The sequence below is a fragment of the Ascaphus truei genome, chromosome 1 (genome assembly GCF_040206685.1).
Source record: "Ascaphus truei isolate aAscTru1 chromosome 1, aAscTru1.hap1, whole genome shotgun sequence".
Taxonomy (NCBI): Eukaryota; Metazoa; Chordata; class Amphibia; order Anura; family Ascaphidae; genus Ascaphus; species Ascaphus truei.
Window position 1 is genome coordinate 198,633,135 of NC_134483.1, and position 20,182 is coordinate 198,653,316.

The following is a 20,182-nucleotide window of genomic DNA, read 5'->3' on the forward strand; positions in this document are numbered from 1 at the left end:
TCTGGGGGGAGGACACAACGCGCAAAAAAACTTCCTCTCCAAGGTGGAAATAACACAAGGAATCTCAAATGGGCTGCATATGTAAAGAAAAAAGAAATAGTGCAACACAATTTAATTTTAACATATAAGCGAGCAAGGAGACTCCAACACACTCACATGCTCCAAGGTAAATAAAAGCAATTCAACCACTCTGGGTTCAGACACTGTGTACAGGACTCAAATCAGCTGTTCCTCGCTCTCCACTTCCGTATTCGATCGGCGTCTGACGTCATGAACCGGCTCCCTCAATCTCCAACAGCAAGGGGCGGACCATCTGGCTCCGTGAAGATCAGCACAGCGGAAGATATCCAAACAGGAGAGCGCTGAGGTAAGGTAGCTGGAATCACAGCAAAGAGTCCGTCAGAGGTACTGACTGCTAACACAAGGTCCAAGCGCATATAGAAAACCCTACGCGTTTCATCCAAGGTATGGACTTCTTCAGGGGTGTAGGGATACATGGCAGTGACTCATCCTTAAATAGTCCCAAAAGGGGAGGCAATCGAAAACGTCACAGCCCAAACATAAATCTGATAGGCTCAATGCATCTCCACTAACAGCCCTACTTACACACTAAATAAATAAGACAAAAAAAGAACATTATATAAATACACAATAATTCTAAAAGGGGGAATATTCAATACATAATAAAATTATATAATAAAAATGCATTACTCATAAAATTATATAATTAAAAATACAATGAGAAACACACGATGCAAAAATATAACATTATGAACCTCATAATGGATCTAGATGGAAACAAGAAGAGAATCAGTGCAAATACATAGAAGGCATAATATATTAAAAAACCATAAATATAAATACTATAAATAAAAACATATCTTATATATACATATACACATATTAAATTACATATTATAAACATATGTTAAAAGACAGACCGTCTAAAAGAGGAAAAAATAATCCTAAATGCACTGTAAATATTTGTTAAAAAGATATTATAAATATTAATTCAAAAAGACACTGTAAATATTAATTAGTAATAATTAATTCAAAAAAGAAGCTACATCTATGTCAATATTTAAACCTAAAGGTTTAAGTGTACATAATTTATGTATCCAAAAAGTCTCTTTTTGGGAGACTTCCCGGATACGATTGCCTACCCTCCAATTTAAAGTAACCTGATCTATGCCTATATAACTCAGACCCTCCGGATTAGACGCATGGAACTGTTTAAAATGTAATGGAACACTATGGTTCTCCAATCCATTTGTAATGTTCCTAATATGTTCCAGAATTCTAACCCGGAGAGGTCTGATAGTACGGCCCACAATGCGTAGGGTTGTCTATATGCGCTTGGACCTTGTGTTAGCAGTCAGTGCCTCTGACGGACTCTTTGCTGTGATACCAGCTACCTTACCTCAGCGCTCTCCTGTTTGGATATCTTCCACTGTGCTGATCTTCACGGAGCCAGATGGTCCTCCCCTTGCTTTTGGAGATTGAGGGAGCCGGTTCGTGACGTCAGACGCCGATCGAATACGGAAGTGGAGAGCGAGGAACAGCTGATTGGAGTCCTGTACACAGTGTCTGAACCCAGAGTGGTTGAATTGCTTTTATTTACCTTGGAGCATGTGAGTGTGTTGGAGCCTCTTTGCTCGCTTAAATGTTATAATTAAATTGTGTTGCACTATTTCTTTTTTCTTTACATATGCTGCCCATTTGAGATTCCTTCTGTTATTTCCACCTTGGAGAGGAAGTTTTTGCGCTTTGTGTCCTCCCCCCAGAAGTTACTTTGAGAGATTGCAAAATCTCTCACACCAGCTGCATCTCATCTTGGTGATATTTATTTGTTTCTATTTATATATATATGTATATTTAAGGTTTGCGCTTACTCTCCTTGCACCGTATTATGCCTTAACCCCTTCATTGCCTTATCGGCTATCCGCTATGGTAATGAAGCAGCATTAATGTATTTTCATAATATTGTGCAGGAGCAGGTCGTCCCCTGAGCTGAACGCATTGATTTGTGGCTCAGGGACCCCCTACTTCCCGAGTTACAGGCCCCGGTTTGGGGCATCGGTGCCAGTGTCGCCGCCATCTTTATAGCGGGCACGTCACGTATGGGACGCTAAAAAGATGGCGGCGACACTGGCACCCGATGACACATACGGGGCCTGAAACTCAGGAAGCAGTACACTATTATTAAAAATATATTCATGCTGCTTCGTTACCATAGCGGATAGCCGCAAAGGTAAGGAATGATTGTTTATTGATATGTGTGTTTTATTCATAGTGTAGATGTGCAGAGGGTCTCCGGAGCTGTACCGCTTTGGTTTTAGGTCCGGGGACCCCCTGCTTTCCGAGATACAGGACCCTTTATGGGGTGCCGGTATCCGTCTGCTTTTTTACATTACGCGGTCATGTGATCGGGACATTTAAAAGCAGAGGGATACCGACACTTCATAACGGGGGCTGTATCTCGGGAAGCAGGGGGTCCCCGGACCTGAAACCAATGCGGTTCAGCTCCGGAGACCCCCTGCACATGTACACTATGAATAAAATTGTATTTAAAAGATTTTTTAATGTGCCGATGTTTGCGCCGAGAGAGCGGCGGATCTCTCTCTGCGGCAGACACATCTCGGCTTCTCGGCATCTTCTCGCCAGCCAGACTGTCTCGCCACCGGTTACTCTCCATGTTTGGCAATGTTGCTCTTGCTGTGAATCGCCTGGGATTCGGCCCTTCCTGCATACAGCGAGGGCAACACGCCAAAAACATGGTGAATTCAAACCCCTGGTGAATGCACATCTACACTAGTATTAAAAAACAGATAACAATAAATAATAATTCATTACCATAGCGGCTATCCGCTATGGTAATGAAGCTGCATTAATGTACATTTTAATAATAGTGTGTGGGAGCAGGGGGTCCCCTGCTACCACACACTATTAATAAAAATACATCAAAGAAGCTTCATTACCTTAGCGGCTATCCCCTAAGGCAATGAAGGGGTAAAGGCATTATAGCATGTTTATTGGGGACAATTGCTCTCAATAAACATAGCAATATACCACACACATCCCCCCCGCCCCCTAACACATATACTACATTAATGTGAAAAATTACTATTATCCATATGGATAATAATGCTTTTGCCCATTAAATATACATTAATACAATAAATACTTTAAATACATGTTGTACTCACCCTTGTCCGGCACCCACGTGAAGGCCAGCCGCATCTTCCTCCTCATCCATACACTGGGGTGCTGAAAAATATACAAAATAAGAACAAGTGCCAAACTAATGTCCCCTAACCCCTTAATGACCTTAGCGGTTATTAACCGCTACAGTCATTAAGGGGTTAAGCCACCCTGACCCGATACCCACCCTTCACACATTTATTTATACAGTGGCTTCATCATGTGTATATATATATATAAATGTAGAAAGTCTCTATACATGTATTCAACATCAGGATGGATTGCACGCCGCCAGATACTTCCTGTCGATGCATAATCTGAGTTCCAACCTTGTGGACACGCTCATGCAGCTCTTATCATTCATACATACACATAACTATTTTGTTTTCAAGAAGTCATTTTATCTTCAAGTCAGGGGTACGGCGATGGGTGCAACCTGCGCGCCCTCCTATGCAAATCTCTTCCTGGGATGGTGGGAAAGGGAGGTGGTGTTCACCGATGACAATCTTTTTCTTACCAACCATGTCCTGCTGTGGTTGAGATATATCGATGACATCTTCATTCTGTGGCAGGGCTCTGCCGCAGAGTTGGAGGTGTTCGTCGATCTTCTCAACCACAGCGGGTACAATATTAAACTCACCACACAATGGAGTAAAAAGAGTAAAAAGACTGTGGAGTTTCTAGATCTCCTGATTAGTATCGATCCCGAAGGGTGTATTGTTACTGATATACACAGGAAAACAACATCTACTAATTCTGTCCTGCACGCATCTAGCTCACACCCGGCTCACCAAATTAATGGAATTCCGGGTGGGGAATTTTTGTGTTTAAAACGGAACTGTTCCACTGATGGAATATTTAGAGTGCGAGCAAAAGAACTAAAAAAGCGCTTTAAGGACCGTGGTTACAGTCGAACACAAATCAGTCTGGGATTCCAGACCAGTCTACACAGGGACAGGAATTCACTGTTGATACCAAAAGCTCTGGGATCTGGAGACTCCACGATCCGTTTCATTGGAACATAGAGTGGGCTAATTTGAGAAGGATCATTAATCAGCATTGGGATATATTATTATCCGATGGTGATTTACGTTCGGTTTTGGGTAGCTCTGTTAGTCTAACAAGCAGGAGGTCTCCTAACCTAAGAGACAAACTGGTTAGAAGCCACTACACTCCAACTCCCTCTAGTTCTTTTCTTAATCAAAATATCAGAAAAGGTTTTTTCAAATGTGGCATGTGCTCGGCTTGCCAGCACATGTCCCAAACGTCCAAGTTCAGGGACAGCACAGGGACAAAGGAATTTGATATTCATTTCTTTTTGAACTGCAAGTCAAAGGGAGTTATATACTACATGAGTTGCCCCTGCCGACTAATATATGTGGGTATGACAACACGAGAATTGCGATTCCGTAATTTAGAACATGTACGGAATATTAAAAATGCATCTCGTGATACTCTGGCTTGCAGGAAGATCACCAGTGTTGCACGACATTACATGTCTGTGCATAATTCCGATCCTTCAGTTTTGTCAGCATTTGCCATTGATAAGGTGTCACTGGGGATCAGAGGGGGAGACATGAAGAAAAATTTGCTTAAAAGAGAATGCAGGTGGATTACCCAGTTGGGTTCATTTATGCCCCGGGGGCTAAATGATTATATGGGTTACGCAATGTTTCTCTAGGTCTCTTTTGCATCATGTATATGCATGTTTGTTTTGAATCTGGTGACTCTAAGGTTATTCCATTACTTGGACTCTCTGTATTTATATATACTTTTCTGCAAGTCCACTCCTCTTATGTTTGTATACATATATATTTTAATAGTGTCCACCTCTGTGTTGTGTTTTTACTTAGTGTTTTTATATTTTTGTGTGCTTTCCTCCATTTCTCCCTTCATTTAACATTTTTTGACCCTATTTTTGTGAATGCATGTTATGTTGTTTTATGTGGTGCACGGTAGGGGTAAACTGCATGACTATTAATATCATCCAGTCTGCTTCATGCTCTATAATGATATTTTCTGCTTAATTTCCAGACTTACAAAGTTTATGAGCATACTGTGTATTAGAACAACCTGCCTTATACCACTAGGAGCACTCGGCGTTTCAGCCACAGCTCCTGATGTAACCTGATACTGCGGTCCATCCACCCAATGAAAGTAGCCAGTTCATGACATCATTCCATGCGCGGCGCATTAAATCTGCTATGTCGCAACAGCAATTACACTCCCGGATGAAGCCCGTGGTGGTGAAACAGCTGTCGGAGTTTCCTGACGGGGGATGCAGTCGTGTGGCTGACTTCAGCCTTTCTTTCTCCACACATCCGTTACACAGCTTGCTCAGGATGGTGTCGGTGGCTGGCTGGCTCCAATCTTTTCGTGGCCTTATTATGGACGATCACCAGATGCTTTGAGCAGAGGCGCGGGACACTCACATGGTGATATGAACTCTGATTCTCTTCCAGCATTTCTTTACCATGCCTGCTATCCGTTATTAACAGTTTTGCTATCAGCTTATCTCCTACATCAGTGGGAGATGTCCTCTGGCCTAGGCTCCTCCTCGCCACATTCAACCCATCCTGGTCACCCTAGTATTCCCTCACTTATTAGCATCATTTTGTGATTTATGTGGGATTCCTGTGTATTTGTGTGGATTGACTTTTATGTTTCTCCTATCCCTTTGTGTGGGCAGCTAATTTCTCACACTGTATTATAGGGAGGCACATCTATATATACACTTTTTGTGCCTTCATTACCCTATGTGTGGCTCTTTTTGCCCCCATTTGTTGACCATTTTTTTTTAATTTTATTTTGCTTTGTAAAGGTTTCATTTTTGTTGGACATTTCTTTTTCATTTAAGAATGCCCTCATATTAGGTTTGCTTTGCTGGTATATATATATATATATATATATATATATATATATATATATATATATATATATATATATATATATATATATATATATATATATATATATATATATATATATATATATATATATATATATATTTATTATAACACATGTTTTCCAGCTTATGTTTGTCACACCTGCTTCCTTTAATGGTTTTATGTGGGGATCGGCCGGTCATCATTTTCAGTGGGATCTTGTGATTCCCTCTGTCTATGCTAGGATCCTCTTCCCCTGCCCCCCCTTTTTTGATATCTAGGGTTCCATTTTAGAGGTACTGTACATTTAGCATTAGTGGGATTGGAGTTTTGACTGTATCTTCCCCGTTTGGTAATGTTTTTATATGTATGTTTTTTTATTGTGTTTCATTGTTTTTGTAGTCCATGATTAATAAACCCTTTTGTACCTATAAAACACACAATTGAAAAGGACAAAGACAATCCCCTTAATAGCACTCTAAATTACACCACCAAAAATATAAAAAGAAAGATATAGCTTTAAAGAACCAGATGCTCTGCCGAGATAGACAAATGAACAAGATTTTATTGAAAATACAGCAAGACACACTTACTTAAAAACATAAATATACTAATGACAGCCAAAAAAAATGTATATGGAAAGTGACTACTAATAAAGGAATACTGAGTGCAAAACAAAAAGCTAAAATGTATCTAAATGAAAATATGTATATATAAATATATAAATAAAGATACCAAAAATGCTTAATGAAACAAAGATTAAAGAAAATAAATATATATATATATATATATATATATATATATATATCCCTACTTGCATAAGTGCCTCTTTACAAGGTATAAAATGTAAATCACGGCATGGGGAAAAGTATGTAATCAATAACCAGCCAAGGGAAAAAAAGTAAAAAAAGACACACAGGGGAGAAAGATAAAATTAACTCATACCCTGAACAGTAATCCCAAAAAATAGATAACAAATGAATACTGATGCAGCCAAAAAATAACACATGATAACTATAATAAACATATGAGCAAACAGAGGCAGTATATATGGAATACACCGCAGTGCAAAGCACTGCAAGGACAAGTAATGCCAAGACAGCAGGGAGAGATAATACTCAGCTGTAGCTCAGTTGCAAGAGGCATCAGTCCATAGTAGTAATGACGGCAGTGTTCCAATGCTTGCTCATAACGAAATGAAATGAAAAGAGTCCATAATGCTGCATCAGGTCATAATAAAGTCACACCAAAAGGAAATCACATGAAGGCTGTCTGTAGTAAACACTCAACGCGTTTCACCCGTCGGTGGGCTTCTTCCCGGAGTGGTAAAAACTCAAGTGAAGGCATGCTAGCCTTTTGTACCTATATTTATATTTTTTCTTGGTCAGAGTGCTTAATTTGGGATTTCTGTCTTTTTTGTGTGTTCATATATATATAAATATATTATAATATATATATATTAGAATATATATATACAGTATGTATATATATATATATATATATATATATATATATATATATATATATATATATATATATATATATATATATACACTGTATATGCATGATTAACCAATATACAAATAAATACTGTACATGGCCAAATACAAATCTCTCCAAATATAAACAGCACCAAGCTCAATCAATATCTAATAAATCAAAATACAAACACTCAATTTGACAATGTGTACATGATACAAATAATCTTTGCATCATATATACTATGTCAAACAATGCTCCAAATCAAAGACACTAATCCAAACAAGATACAGATACAATCATTAAAGAAAAACAAAGCATCAACACAATTAATTTACCATCAATTAATCCAGTCACCAATCAATCCTACAATCAAACAATTGTGTAAATTAATTTATGACAAAGTAACCATCAAACAAAATCTATATGCCAAAAATAAGCCAATAAAAGAATCTATAGAAACCAGCCTTTAACTAAACATTTGCAAAAATTAAATGTACATTAGCAACACATTTTTACTCAAAGCAGCAAATTACCATTCAAAAAAACATCCAAACAAGGCAAGCCAACACTTTTTTATTATACCTGTATGTATGTCCATCTATAGTTTACAGACATAAATACAGGTGCAATAAAAGAGCATTAAAAACAATTTAATCACATTAAAAATGAACATACAATACAACCACTGATTTGTCCTGTACGTATGTATACCCATAGTGACATCCATACATTCAGGACAAATAAATGGACAAAAAAAATGGAAGTCAGGGAAAAAAGTCCAAAAAACCTGTAAAATAAAATTAAAATACATTTTCTTTTTTTACTTACCATTAGATGAACCAGTCACAGCAATCAAGGGGAACCGGAACCACTGGATCAGCTAATCCAACAACAGGAACCAGGTAACCATAAAATAAAAAATCCATTACAATCCACAAGTGTCTTTATCTTCTTTTTTCTATTTGTAATCCATTGTGGGGTCTTCTCCGTCTTCTTCTGGGGTCTTCTTTCTTCTTCCGGGGTCTTCTTATCTTCATCCGCCACGCCCTAATCTTCTTTCTTCATAGGAGGTCTTTCCTCCTCGGCGTCAAGCCTGAAAATGAGACGACATAGGCTTTTAAAGGCCTATGACGTCACATGTTCGTCATATGGTTCTCACGGCCCTGATTGGGCCGTGAAAACCATGTGTTTTGGCCGACAAAAAAAATGATGACGTCATCTTAAAGGCAATGAAAGCACAGCCAATCAGAATTGGCTGTGCTTCAATTGCCTTTAAGATGACGTCATGAACTGAAAGATGGCCGGCCTCACATGGTACGGTAGCCAATCAGAGCGTGGGAACCCCATCCCAACTCTGATTGGCTCAAGTAGACCATGTGACAGAGGCTTTGGGGAGAACGGATGTGACGTTCTTGAAAGCCTGTCACATGGTACATTCCATACATACATTAAAGTATTACTGTTAAAATATCTCTTTTGGACAAATCCACATATTGTTTTTTGGAGTTAATGACTTAAATGATTATTATGACCTCTGTTTCATCAAGAGGGTGCACATATGTTTTTATACTGGTATAGGAATATACTTTTTAATTGCTTCTTTTGCTTTTTTAGCTAGATAACTGTTTAAATATCTGTATCTTTATACATTTTGTTACTGACTGACTAATACTAGCTCTCCATCTGTTTTTGCATTATAAAATTATGATTCTTTGGGCACAAGTATGTGACTCTGTGATCGTTGCCTCCACAGTTTGCCTAAGGCATCATGTGGATGTGCGCGTGCATAGTGTCAACACTGGAGCTTATGTTGCGGTTTATATCATCCACGCATTTGTGTATAGTAAGGACGGGGTGAATGTAATTTCATCTCTAACGTTGCTCGTCTGCGCATGCGCGAACCGACGGGACGGAGGAGTGTCTCTTATCGCAGGGTTGGGCTTGTCATAGTGTCCAGATGGGCGCGACCCCCTGGGACTGTGGATTGGCTTGTGTATGTGGTAGAGACTCCTCTTGGACTTAGTCGTGTGGCACATGCGCTAGACGAGCGATGTGTATTGGTTAACTTGGATTCATAACGTCATTGGTTTGGCGCCAAAAACGTCAGTCAGCTGTATTTAAATGTTTTGTATACCATGTATGGCACTTCTTGAAAAAGTGCACTAGCACGAAATGCGTAGAAGGGTTGCAGCCCTCTATTTTATGGCTTCTCATTAAAGGATTTCATTTTGCCAGACCTGCTATCCTCACTTATTGCTGTGCACTGCACACACTTCACATTTTGGATTCCTCTACCTGGATACAGCGGCACGCTCTGGAAGGGAGCCACTGGGGGATCGTGAGTACGTTTTCCTGGGGCCAACCCCATGAGGTAAGGGGAGGGTGTCTCTGGGCAACCTACCCCCACCTTCAGGGTATCTTTAGAGCCCCCTTATAGGTTTAGTACTGTGATTATCTGATTAGTCATTACCCAGTATGTGCTCCCTTTCATTAAATATATACGGACCCCAGCACTTTTGAGCACCATTTTTTCACCAAAACTATATAATATAAGTGGAATGACAATTAACAAAAGACTTAGGGCCTCATGCAGTAAGCGTTGATAAGGGAAATATGGCCATGTTATAGCCAAAATTGGGTTTGAGATTCAGTAAGCGCCGATAAGTGCTTCATATCGCCAGGTTTCGGAGCCGATAATTTGGTTATGGCCAGTCGCCTGCCGATAAGCCTGTTTTCGACACTGATCGCCACTTTTTTAAATCGGCTGGATTCAACAAAAAAAAACAGCTTATCGGGGCTGATCGGCACTACGAAATTGAGATGTTATGGCCGATTTCTCCCGCCAACTAAAGTTGGCATTTTGGACGGGAGAACGATCGCTAAGGCTGCCGGAACGGCACTTAGAAAAAAAACATCTTCTGTACATCAATGGAAGTCAATGGAGCGGGGACGTATAACAGTATAGTACTGTTTACGTTTCATTGCTCACAATACAAGGGGGATTTGCATTACAGTGTGGGGGCATTCCCTGCATTGTGTCACAGCTGACGTGTCTTATTTGCATAACATTCGACTTTTACATGTTTTCAGCATTTGCGGGTCACATTACTCATCATGTGATGATGTGGCAAGGGAAAATACTATACTACACTCTTAAAGGAGAACCTCACATCATATCACACATTTTACTCAACTCAGCGACAATTATTTACATGATGTCACACATGTCACACATGTCACACATACACAGTATATTCATCTTCCTTTACATTACACAATGCTTGTAATGTGACACGCATCTTTAAACGTTCATGTACATCTGTATTCTCATGTTTACATATACTTTTGGGTCCTCCCTATTTTCATGACGTCACTTATTGGACGCTCAATCACATTGCATGTTTACATTGTAACCGTTGCATTACAAGCACTTCAACCTAACTTATACACACGTACAGTAATTCATCATTGGGACACCTTGTAAACTCATTCTATACCAACTATCCTCCTTACACAAATGCATGCATATGCACACGACTATTCATTGTTGCCAACATGTCACAATAACATGGATAATTACACATGTTACACAAAACTTTTCCCACGTCAATCTCAGCCTTTTTGTCTCATTACATGACTGACTCTTGCGTTCACAAGTGTTACATGCATTGCACATGCAACTATTTATTTGCAAGCAATCTTTGTACAAAGCTTCACGTCACATCATTGCCAAATATCATCATTCCCTGCAGAATACACACAACAAATACTTAGAACAACAAGTGCACACAGCTTGCCACAGAAGTACTTTATTATGTTAATGTAACACCTTGCATTTTACTATGTCACCTGACATCATCACATACCTATTTAAAGGACGCACATTACCTGCTCATTCACAGCTACTCATTTCAAAATGTTGCGAATGTTTAGGAGACGGAGGAACATTCTTTTCTATGACATGCTTGATGATGAAGACAATCATATAGGGCAAGGGAGGGACACACCGAGGGACAGTGACAGTGACGCGGATACGACAGGGACAGGGAGAGGGACAGGCCGAGGGACAGGTAGAGGGACAGGAGATCAGAGGAGAAGACAGAGGAGACAACTTGTGCCTCGTCCGCGTCTGTACAGGGAGAGAACCCTGTTAGATGGGATGAGTGAGGAGGAGATTGTAAGTCGCTATCGTTTGAGTTCAGCAGCAATCTTAGCTCTTTATGAGGAGATAAGGGGGGATTTAGATTTTTTCACAGCCAGAGGTCGTGCAGTCCCTGGGCTTGTTAAAATGCTGTGCTCATTACATTATCTTGCTTCCGCGTCATACCAGACAACTGTGGGCATAGTGGGCGGGGTCTCGCAATCTACATTCTCGCGGGCCTTGACCCAGTTTCTCTATGCACTCAATAGACGCGCTAGGAATTATATTCATTTTCCTACAGAGGCGACAGAGTGGCTGGAAGTCAGGACTGGCTTTTATAATATAGCAGGGATACCATGTGTGCTGGGTGCAATCGATTGCACACATGTTGCTTTGATTGCACCTAGTCAGAGTGAGCATGTGTACCGCAATCGGAAGCACTACCATTCACTCAATGTACAGGTGGTATGTGATGCCACGATGAGGATAATGCATGTGGTACCCAAGTTCCCTGGTTCCAGTCACGATTCCTCTATCCTGAGGAACTCTTCAGTCTTCCATGCGTTCGAAGAGGGACATTTTGAACCTGGTTGGCTGCTGGGTGAGTACATATTTACATGTTCTAACACAAAACACATGTTGATTTAGGAATGTTGGCATTGTACAATTTGATCACTAATGTCAGCTTATGTGTGCTCCATTCATTATAGGTGACTCAGGATACGGAATTAGGCCGTGGCTCTTGACTCCGGTGCTAAACCCTCAAACTGAAGCAGAGGACAGGTACAATGCAGCCCATATATCTACAAGATCTGTTATAGAGAGGACATTTGGCCTACTCAAGACCAGGTTTAGGTGTCTGGACAGAACTGGTGGGGCTCTTCTATACAAGCCTCAAAAAGTGTCTGATATTATCCTTGCCTGTTGCATTTTGCACAATGTTGCACTCAGGCACAATGTACAGTCAGACCTAGCTGAGGCTTTGGTAGACGAGCATCCCACCCATGTAGCTGCTGAAAATGAACAAACAGCCAGTGGTGGCCAGACACGACAGAATCTCATCAATTCATTTTTTTCTTGTAAGTACAAACTCATATGTTCCTAGTACTACTTTTATAGTTTAATTATGTTATATTAACAATAATGTTTCTTTATATAACCTTCTGTTAGGACACAGATGAATATGGGTTGCACACCTTTCTTTTCTCTGCTGTGTGCACAAAGGGATGTGGCACCGGTATGTTATTGTTGCACAGGTTATATAATCCCTCTTCAATTGTACTTTAGTTGTGTGTATGTGAATACAACTTGGGTAACAAAGCAATAATATTTTAGCATTGTGTTATTCCTTATGCTAAGACAAAACACATATTATGCCCATAATCATTCATGCTTCTAGTATGCTTACATACAATGTTATTGGTGCAGTGTAACATGTACATCCATATGATGTGTACACCAGGCTGATTTACATTTTGAATGTCATGAAATATACATGGTGTTGTACATTTAACACCAAATACACACTTTGCTGTGTTGTTTACGGTACTGAAGATGGCATGTCAATGTTTGCAATTTATATATTGTTCCTTTGCATTATAGGTATATCTCCAGTATGACTGATCATGGTATGTATATTTGCTGACATCTCTCATAAGATGTGCCTACCTCAATCTTCCTATAATTATTGGAACTAAAAACCCAACATATTGGTTTAAACACAAATGTTACATATATGTACTTTCTGTATCATGTATATGCATTTAGCTACTCTTGAGCTTTCATGTGCATTGTATTACAAAATGATTACTCACATTTCATCACATTTTATGTATGTTTCCTTATAATTTCCATTAATGTAATATAGAGGTGGTTGGAGAAAAGGGGATAACTGTACTTATTTGTTTACTTACGGGAGCACATTCATCACTAGCATAGACACACTTTTTAAGACAACTGTTTGTGTCTCTATCAATTGGTGTAGGATCCATGTATAACACCGACAAATGATAACACCAGCTTTATTATGGTAGCTTATATCATCATATTGACTATACTATGTATTTCTAAACGATTAATAAACACAGTAAACTATAGTTAGTTAGGTTAATGAAATATACACAGAAACGTACTTCATAACATGATGGTGATGTCATATTCAGAACATCATGCATTGGAGGGGACCATAACATCTGGCCAGTAACATTATTTGCTACAGTCCCAAACCATTTTATCTACATACCCATGTAACAAGAGATTTTAAAAATAAATGGCTACTTGGTTGTAAGTGTCCTTTACATTGGGAGAAGGAGTGGCTCACTGAGTAAAGACACACACTGGCACTGATAGTTTGAAGCAGGGGAGTCTGGTTCAATTCCCGGTGTGGGCTCCTTGTGACCTTGGCCAAGTCACTTTATCTCCCTGTGCCTCATGCGGCAAAAAAACATTTGTACGTTCCACGGGCCAGGGACCTCAGGCTGAAACATGTGTCTGTAAATCGCTGCGTACAACTAGCAGCCCTATACATGAACATGCTCATATTATTATTATTATTGTTACATAGTTTCGACAGTCATACGTTCCATTACATATTAGAATACACAAATGTGTTAGCAGAGTGGGAATGGTTGTTATATATAAAACACACCATGTCATAAAATGTTAGTAGTCATTAAAGAACACTCAATAAAAATTCATGAGGCACTCTTTTGCAACATCATTATGTTAATTAAGTGCTTATGCAATATAGGCATAAGGGTATCACATTTTTAATTGTTTGTTAATAAGCGCTGCAAGCAATATAAAATTAGTTCCATATGTAGTATAGTAGTCGGTGGCTCCTCCTCACAATCATCTCATATAAAGGTAGACTCTTCTGAAATCATACATTGATCCGATTGTATCTTCCCCGACATCTCTGAAATACAGCAAACACATGATGGTCAAAGATGGCACCTTACTAGATATGCATCCGTGACAACGCGTTACGCAGCTCTATATGATTGTGTAGATACACACGTCACTCACTTATATGTTAGAAGTAAAACTGTTCATCAGTATGTAATGTTTCTTTAAATTTGTAGCAGGCATAACTATGTATAAGAAGTGAACGTTGCCTGTATACTGAAAGATGTGCGCGCACATCTTTGTGTGCGCACGCACTTCACGCTTGGCTCCACTAACTGTTAGCGCATGCGCAAAACAAAGCGTACGTTGTGCGTTCAATACATGTTGAAAATACCAGTAAACATAACATCTTTATTTCAAATACAATGAAGACGAAACTACATTCGTTCTAAACGAGTACATCTGTATTCTTTTTAAACAGACGTGTTTGAACAGAAAGCACGGCCGATAACACAATGCGCAAATGCAATACGTGTGACGTCATGTTAAGCCAGCGTGAAACGCACGCTAACACTCCTCCCACTCAATTAACATTCGGCTAACGCCCAGGGTACGCCTACAAACACTGAGCCGCACGCATCACACACTGCAGTTACCGTTACTATAACAAAACATGACAGCCAATAGGCTTTGAGGCGCGCACGTCGCTTGGGGGCGGGACTTACATCACTAATCCTTTTTAAGGACGCCTTGGCCCATGACAAGGGTCCCACGTCATACGTGGTGGACCCGGTTTTCAATGTTGTAGATGTTGCATGATAACAAAACAGGTATGTGTTAGAGTAATGGTAAAATGTTGCTAATATGTTTAAAGGGATAGGAAAGTACGTATATTTATTCCGTCAGCAATGTGTACTACTCTTTCAGGTCCTACTATATTGTATTAGGAAACAATTTGTTTGTGATCGCTACATGTTATGCAGTCTGCAATGTTACGCTGTATCCACGCATTGAAAGTGAAAATGGTGGTTACAAAAAAAAAAAAAATTTAAACGCTGAGTCAACGCATAACGATTGTTATATTTACCATTCTTCTAGAATTAACTCTTCGCCTGGCTGCAACTGGTCGCTCCAGAAATGCAAGCCATTTTCATCCACGCTTAACCCAACCGCTGAATCCAGTATGGCACATATCTCCTCCAGGATGCGCTCATAGGAATCGCCACTGCTTTCTTCAAATAATTGGTCGGGAGGTAGGTTCATTTCTTCCGGTTCCCATTCCAATGCAATTTCAGCTGAAAGGCTTGGTACATAATCATAGTACTTTTGTTCTTGTACAATGTGGGTTTCAGGAATGGAGGCTGCAGATATTGCAGCACGTATCGATTCAAACGGATCAGTAGTAGCGGATACATTGCTATTGCCATTAGGAATAAATATGCCTTTCACGACAATATAAGTGCCGTCTTTCAGGAGAAATTGTTTTTCCTGGGCAATCTTCCAGAAACCATAGGTGTGTTGTAGCTTATCCTGGTCACGTTCAAAAAAGTCATTACTTGATAAAGTGAATCTTATTGAGGAATTAAAATTCCGTGCATGCTTACGGTCTTGGTAATAAGGATATTTTGCTCGAATGAAATCATCGATTTGGCGTGTGCTTGCTTTCTGTCCGCGACTGTTCAAGATGGCTTCACAGATCATGTACTTATACCCTAAAAGGGGATTAATATTGTTAACGAATTCATCAGCCATGTCTGAGTAGCACAAAAGCTGTGTGCAGGTCTGTGTTATTTGCTCATCAAAATGAATGTGCTGAATGGCTAACAAACTCCTGTTTTTCCTTGTCAAGGTCAACAAAAGTAACTACTTTGACTCCTTATTTCAAACGCCAATTGGATTTGTTTGTCTAATTGGGTTAACAGTTGTGGTTCGTGATATGGGACTGTGGGAGAAACATTTCTCCTTCTTTTATCTCGTTTGTGAAAAACATCCCTAGACTGTGAATGCGTTCACATAGTGTTTTTTTGAAAACTAACAAAGACCAGTGTGTGAAAATATTTCTTAGCCAGGCATATCAGTAAAAACACACCTGCAAAAAGAAATGTTTTTTCCCCGCTTACATTTCTGTGTGTATGTGAAAGTCTGGTTAACTCCCTGTCTGCATGAGTTTAAATACGTGTGTATATATATATATATATATATATATATATATATATATATATATAAATATATCTCTTATAAAAATATATATATATTTATATATAATATTTTTTTTTTTTTTATATTGCAGGAGTACACACAACATTGATGGCATTAAGTATACCTTGTATGAAACCTATTTAAATGGTGAGAAACATGATTGAATTAAGTAATAAACATTTGTTTAAGCACAATACTGTTAGAGTCTCATACTTAGGATATTTCTCAAACATTAGGCCTGTATTATTAAAATAGTGTGCTTTCACAAGGAAGCATGAAGTGTATTAGTTTGTGTATACCAGTTTATATAGTACTATATATATATATATATATATATATATATATATATATATATATATATATATATATATATACACACACATATATACATATATATATATATATATATATACACATATATACATATATATATACACATATATACATATATATATACACATATATACATATATATATACACATATATACATATATATATACACATATATACATATATATATATATATATATACACACACTCACACTCACACTCACTCAGTGTGTGTGTGTGTGTGTGTGTGTGTGTGTGTGTGTATATATATTATTATACATTCTGAGATGTTATAGAAACGAACACACAACTGATTAAAGGACAAAATTACAATGGCCAAGCAAGGCAAAGGTAAGTAATAATTTACACATAATCCTGCTGTACACGTACAAGAAAGATGTTTGCACTTACTTAGGTGTTTTAATAATTGCATGTGACTAATATGCATATGCAATTCTTACATCAATTAACACACCCAAATGCAATGTTTTGCTGCAAAGTCAATGGCAGCTTCTCTAAACTTAGCAACTGGCTCCTGGTGGACCATTACTGAACAGACGATTACAACATAAATATTTATAACACAATTAATTATGAGTGTTAACATTTCCAAAACTTCACGTGTACAAGAACATAGTTGAAAGTTTGGAAACAACACAGTCTTCAGCATACATACAATAGTAATTAGATAATGTGAAGTCAACAAAACAAGGCCAAAGACATATTTTCTGAATTATAACATTTATTTTTTTTGTTCCTTTTGCGAGCGAGTAACAGGCCTGCTTGTTGTCTCTTGAATTTTCCTTTTTCTTTTGCCACCAACTTTAGGCACAACAGAGCCACTTTGAGTGGCCTCTGGCACTTCACGGGCAGGGCTTGTGGCCAGTGACTGTTCACCTACGGGGCTTGTGGCCAGTGACTCACCTACAGGGCTTGTGGCCAGTGACTCACCTACAGGGCTTTTGGGCAGTGATTCACCTACAGGGCTTTTGGGCAGTGATTCACCTACAGGGCTTTTGGGCAGCGATTCACCTACAGGGCTTTTGGGCAGCGACTCACCTACAGGGCTTTTGGGCAGCGACTCACCTACAGGGCTTTTGGGCAGCGATTCACCTACAGGGCTTTTGGGTAGTGACTGTTCACGGACAGGGCTTGTGCCCAGTGACACATGTGAGCAAGTTGGTAGACACTGCACAAGTGATGGTTGGTCTGTTTCATGTGTGTCTTTTGTTGTTTTTGACCAAAAACTGGTCAGTAGTAACTGCTTGTATTTTGTTTTTGTGGGCTCCTTTGTAGGTGTCAGCTGCTGATTTTGTACAGATGGCAGTGGTAGTATGTCGTCAGGAACCTGCACAGCAATCTCTGCTACTTGACCGGTAACATTTGGGCCTGGTGAATGAATATCAGATGAATGTGGTGAAAACTGACCTGCATGAACAGATCCTGGCTGGGAGGTGTTGAATTGTGGTACATTAGTCATTCTCCAGTAATTAGCTTGTGTTTGCTGAACAACTAATGCTTCGAATGAGGTGTTGATTTTTTGCAACTGTTTAGGCACTTCAATGAAGACTCTGTGGAGATGTGCCAATTGTGATACTGTTTCTTCCTGCAGTCCAATCATCCTTTCCAGCACTGTCATCATGTCTGAATGGCGACGATTTTCTGCGTCCACTATTTTTCCCTCTGAAGCTACAATTGCATCGTATGTGGAAGTTGATGGACGATTTGGCGGTACAACAGTTTCTATTGGCACCTCTTCATGGTCACATGATTGTATTTCAGTCTCTTCTGTGGCGTCATCCTCATCATACTCATCATCCTCATCACCATGATGTTCTAAAAAGAAATGTACACATTATTAAATGGCATGTTAATGTATGCTGTGTTACTATGTAATTGTACTATGTCCTAAGTAACACCTAACATGTTAGCATACGTTTTATAACCTCATTAAAAACTACCTTGACTTACGAATAATGTTTGGACTCAGTATGAAATATGAATGAATGAAAAGTTGCTCTAAACTCAGAAGTCCTACATGATAATTAACATCACTAACACAATACATGTTGCCTTACACTTAATTTTCACTGACACTAAGTAATCCTATTTAAAGAAGATGTGCAAAACAAATAATGCACATGACAACATAACATATAGAAGAGCACATATTATATGGCCAGCAAATGATACACTCACCTTCTAGTAGTGTTGAGCTGGCTGACCCAGGTGAAGACACTTGTTCCATCTCAGGTGACACATGTCCTCCAGGGGCAACTATATATAACAATAACATAAGTTTTACATTTACATGTGTAAATATTGAACAAACACTTATTGTATGTTCTGTATTTATGATTAACTAACAACATCAGTTCCTTAACCGAAAATGTGTGTGAAAGTGAACATAAATAGTTGTAATAACACTGTACATGCCTGTGTACTTAGAATTTTTGAGTTCCCTAACATACAACATACTATGTTGCTGCAGTAATGCGTGAGGATAAATAGATTAAATGAGTACATAAAAATCATATGTTGTGTAGTGATATCAGTATCATAATGTACATAACTATCATGAGATGACCATTCACAATGGTTATCATGAAGGTGGTCATATTGCAAAAAGTGTTGTTTTTGGTAGAGGATATGTGTGGTACATTAATCGAAGATGTGGCACACCTGAATGTGGCTGTGACTCAACAAGACAACACATGCAGTGTGTGATAATGTGTCTTTGATAGTAGTTCAACTATAGATATGAGTGAACTAATGTGTGACGTACGCTTTGATAAGTAATGAGTTGTTGGGGCATTTAGTAGCTAGAGTTAAGCTTTCAAATGAGTGTGATTAACTTCAGTTGTGCTATTCAGGTTGTAAGAAAGGTATTCCCTTCCCCAAAAAGCCTAATCAGCCACACCTTTCAATGACTTGAAACAGGTGCAAATGGTGTGAACTAAGTTGACCGTGAAATGAGGCTGTAATTAGTGTGTGTGCTGAACCCCACCCCCTCTGTTGAAGTGTATGCTGTGATGAGATATTAATTGCAGCTGCTTTAACACAATGGTAGATGAGCTAAGTAGTCATCTGCAGTGT

The 20,182-nt window shown here is 39.0% G+C and overlaps 1 protein-coding gene and 1 long non-coding RNA gene across 3 annotated transcripts; one reads left to right on the top strand and one right to left on the bottom strand.

Annotated features, from left to right (window-relative positions):
• Positions 1-11,613: 11,613 nt before the first annotated feature.
• LOC142495113 (uncharacterized) lies at positions 11,614-18,947 on the top strand. 2 transcript variants are annotated; one of them, XR_012801663.1, is made up of 7 exons: positions 11,614-11,745; positions 12,661-12,788; positions 12,880-12,946; positions 13,312-13,337; positions 15,655-15,809; positions 16,847-16,902; positions 18,383-18,947. It is a non-coding gene; the product is annotated as an uncharacterized LOC142495113 (long non-coding RNA). The 2 variants fall into 2 exon arrangements; XR_012801662.1 differs by lacking the exon at positions 11,614-11,745 and having other exon boundaries at positions 12,520-12,788.
• LOC142495102 (uncharacterized) lies at positions 17,625-19,412 on the bottom strand. The gene is made up of 2 exons (XM_075600110.1): positions 19,286-19,412; positions 17,625-18,922 (listed from the first exon to the last, which is right to left on the bottom strand). The coding sequence occupies exons 1-2, from the start codon at positions 19,380-19,382 to the stop codon at positions 17,829-17,831; spliced, it is 1,191 nt and encodes a 396-aa protein (XP_075456225.1). The 5' UTR covers positions 19,383-19,412; the 3' UTR covers positions 17,625-17,828.
• Between the last annotated feature and the right edge of the window lie 770 nt (positions 19,413-20,182).

Bases quoted from the DNA above. Each gene is read 5' to 3' on its own strand.
- LOC142495102 (XM_075600110.1), bottom strand. From the start codon at position 19,382: ATGTTATTGTTATATATAGTTGCCCCTGGAGGACATGTGTCACCTGAG. The intron at 18,923-19,285 runs GTGAGTGTATCA...ATTTCTTTTTAG, and splicing joins CAGCTCAACACTACTAGAAG to AACATCATGGTGATGAGGAT.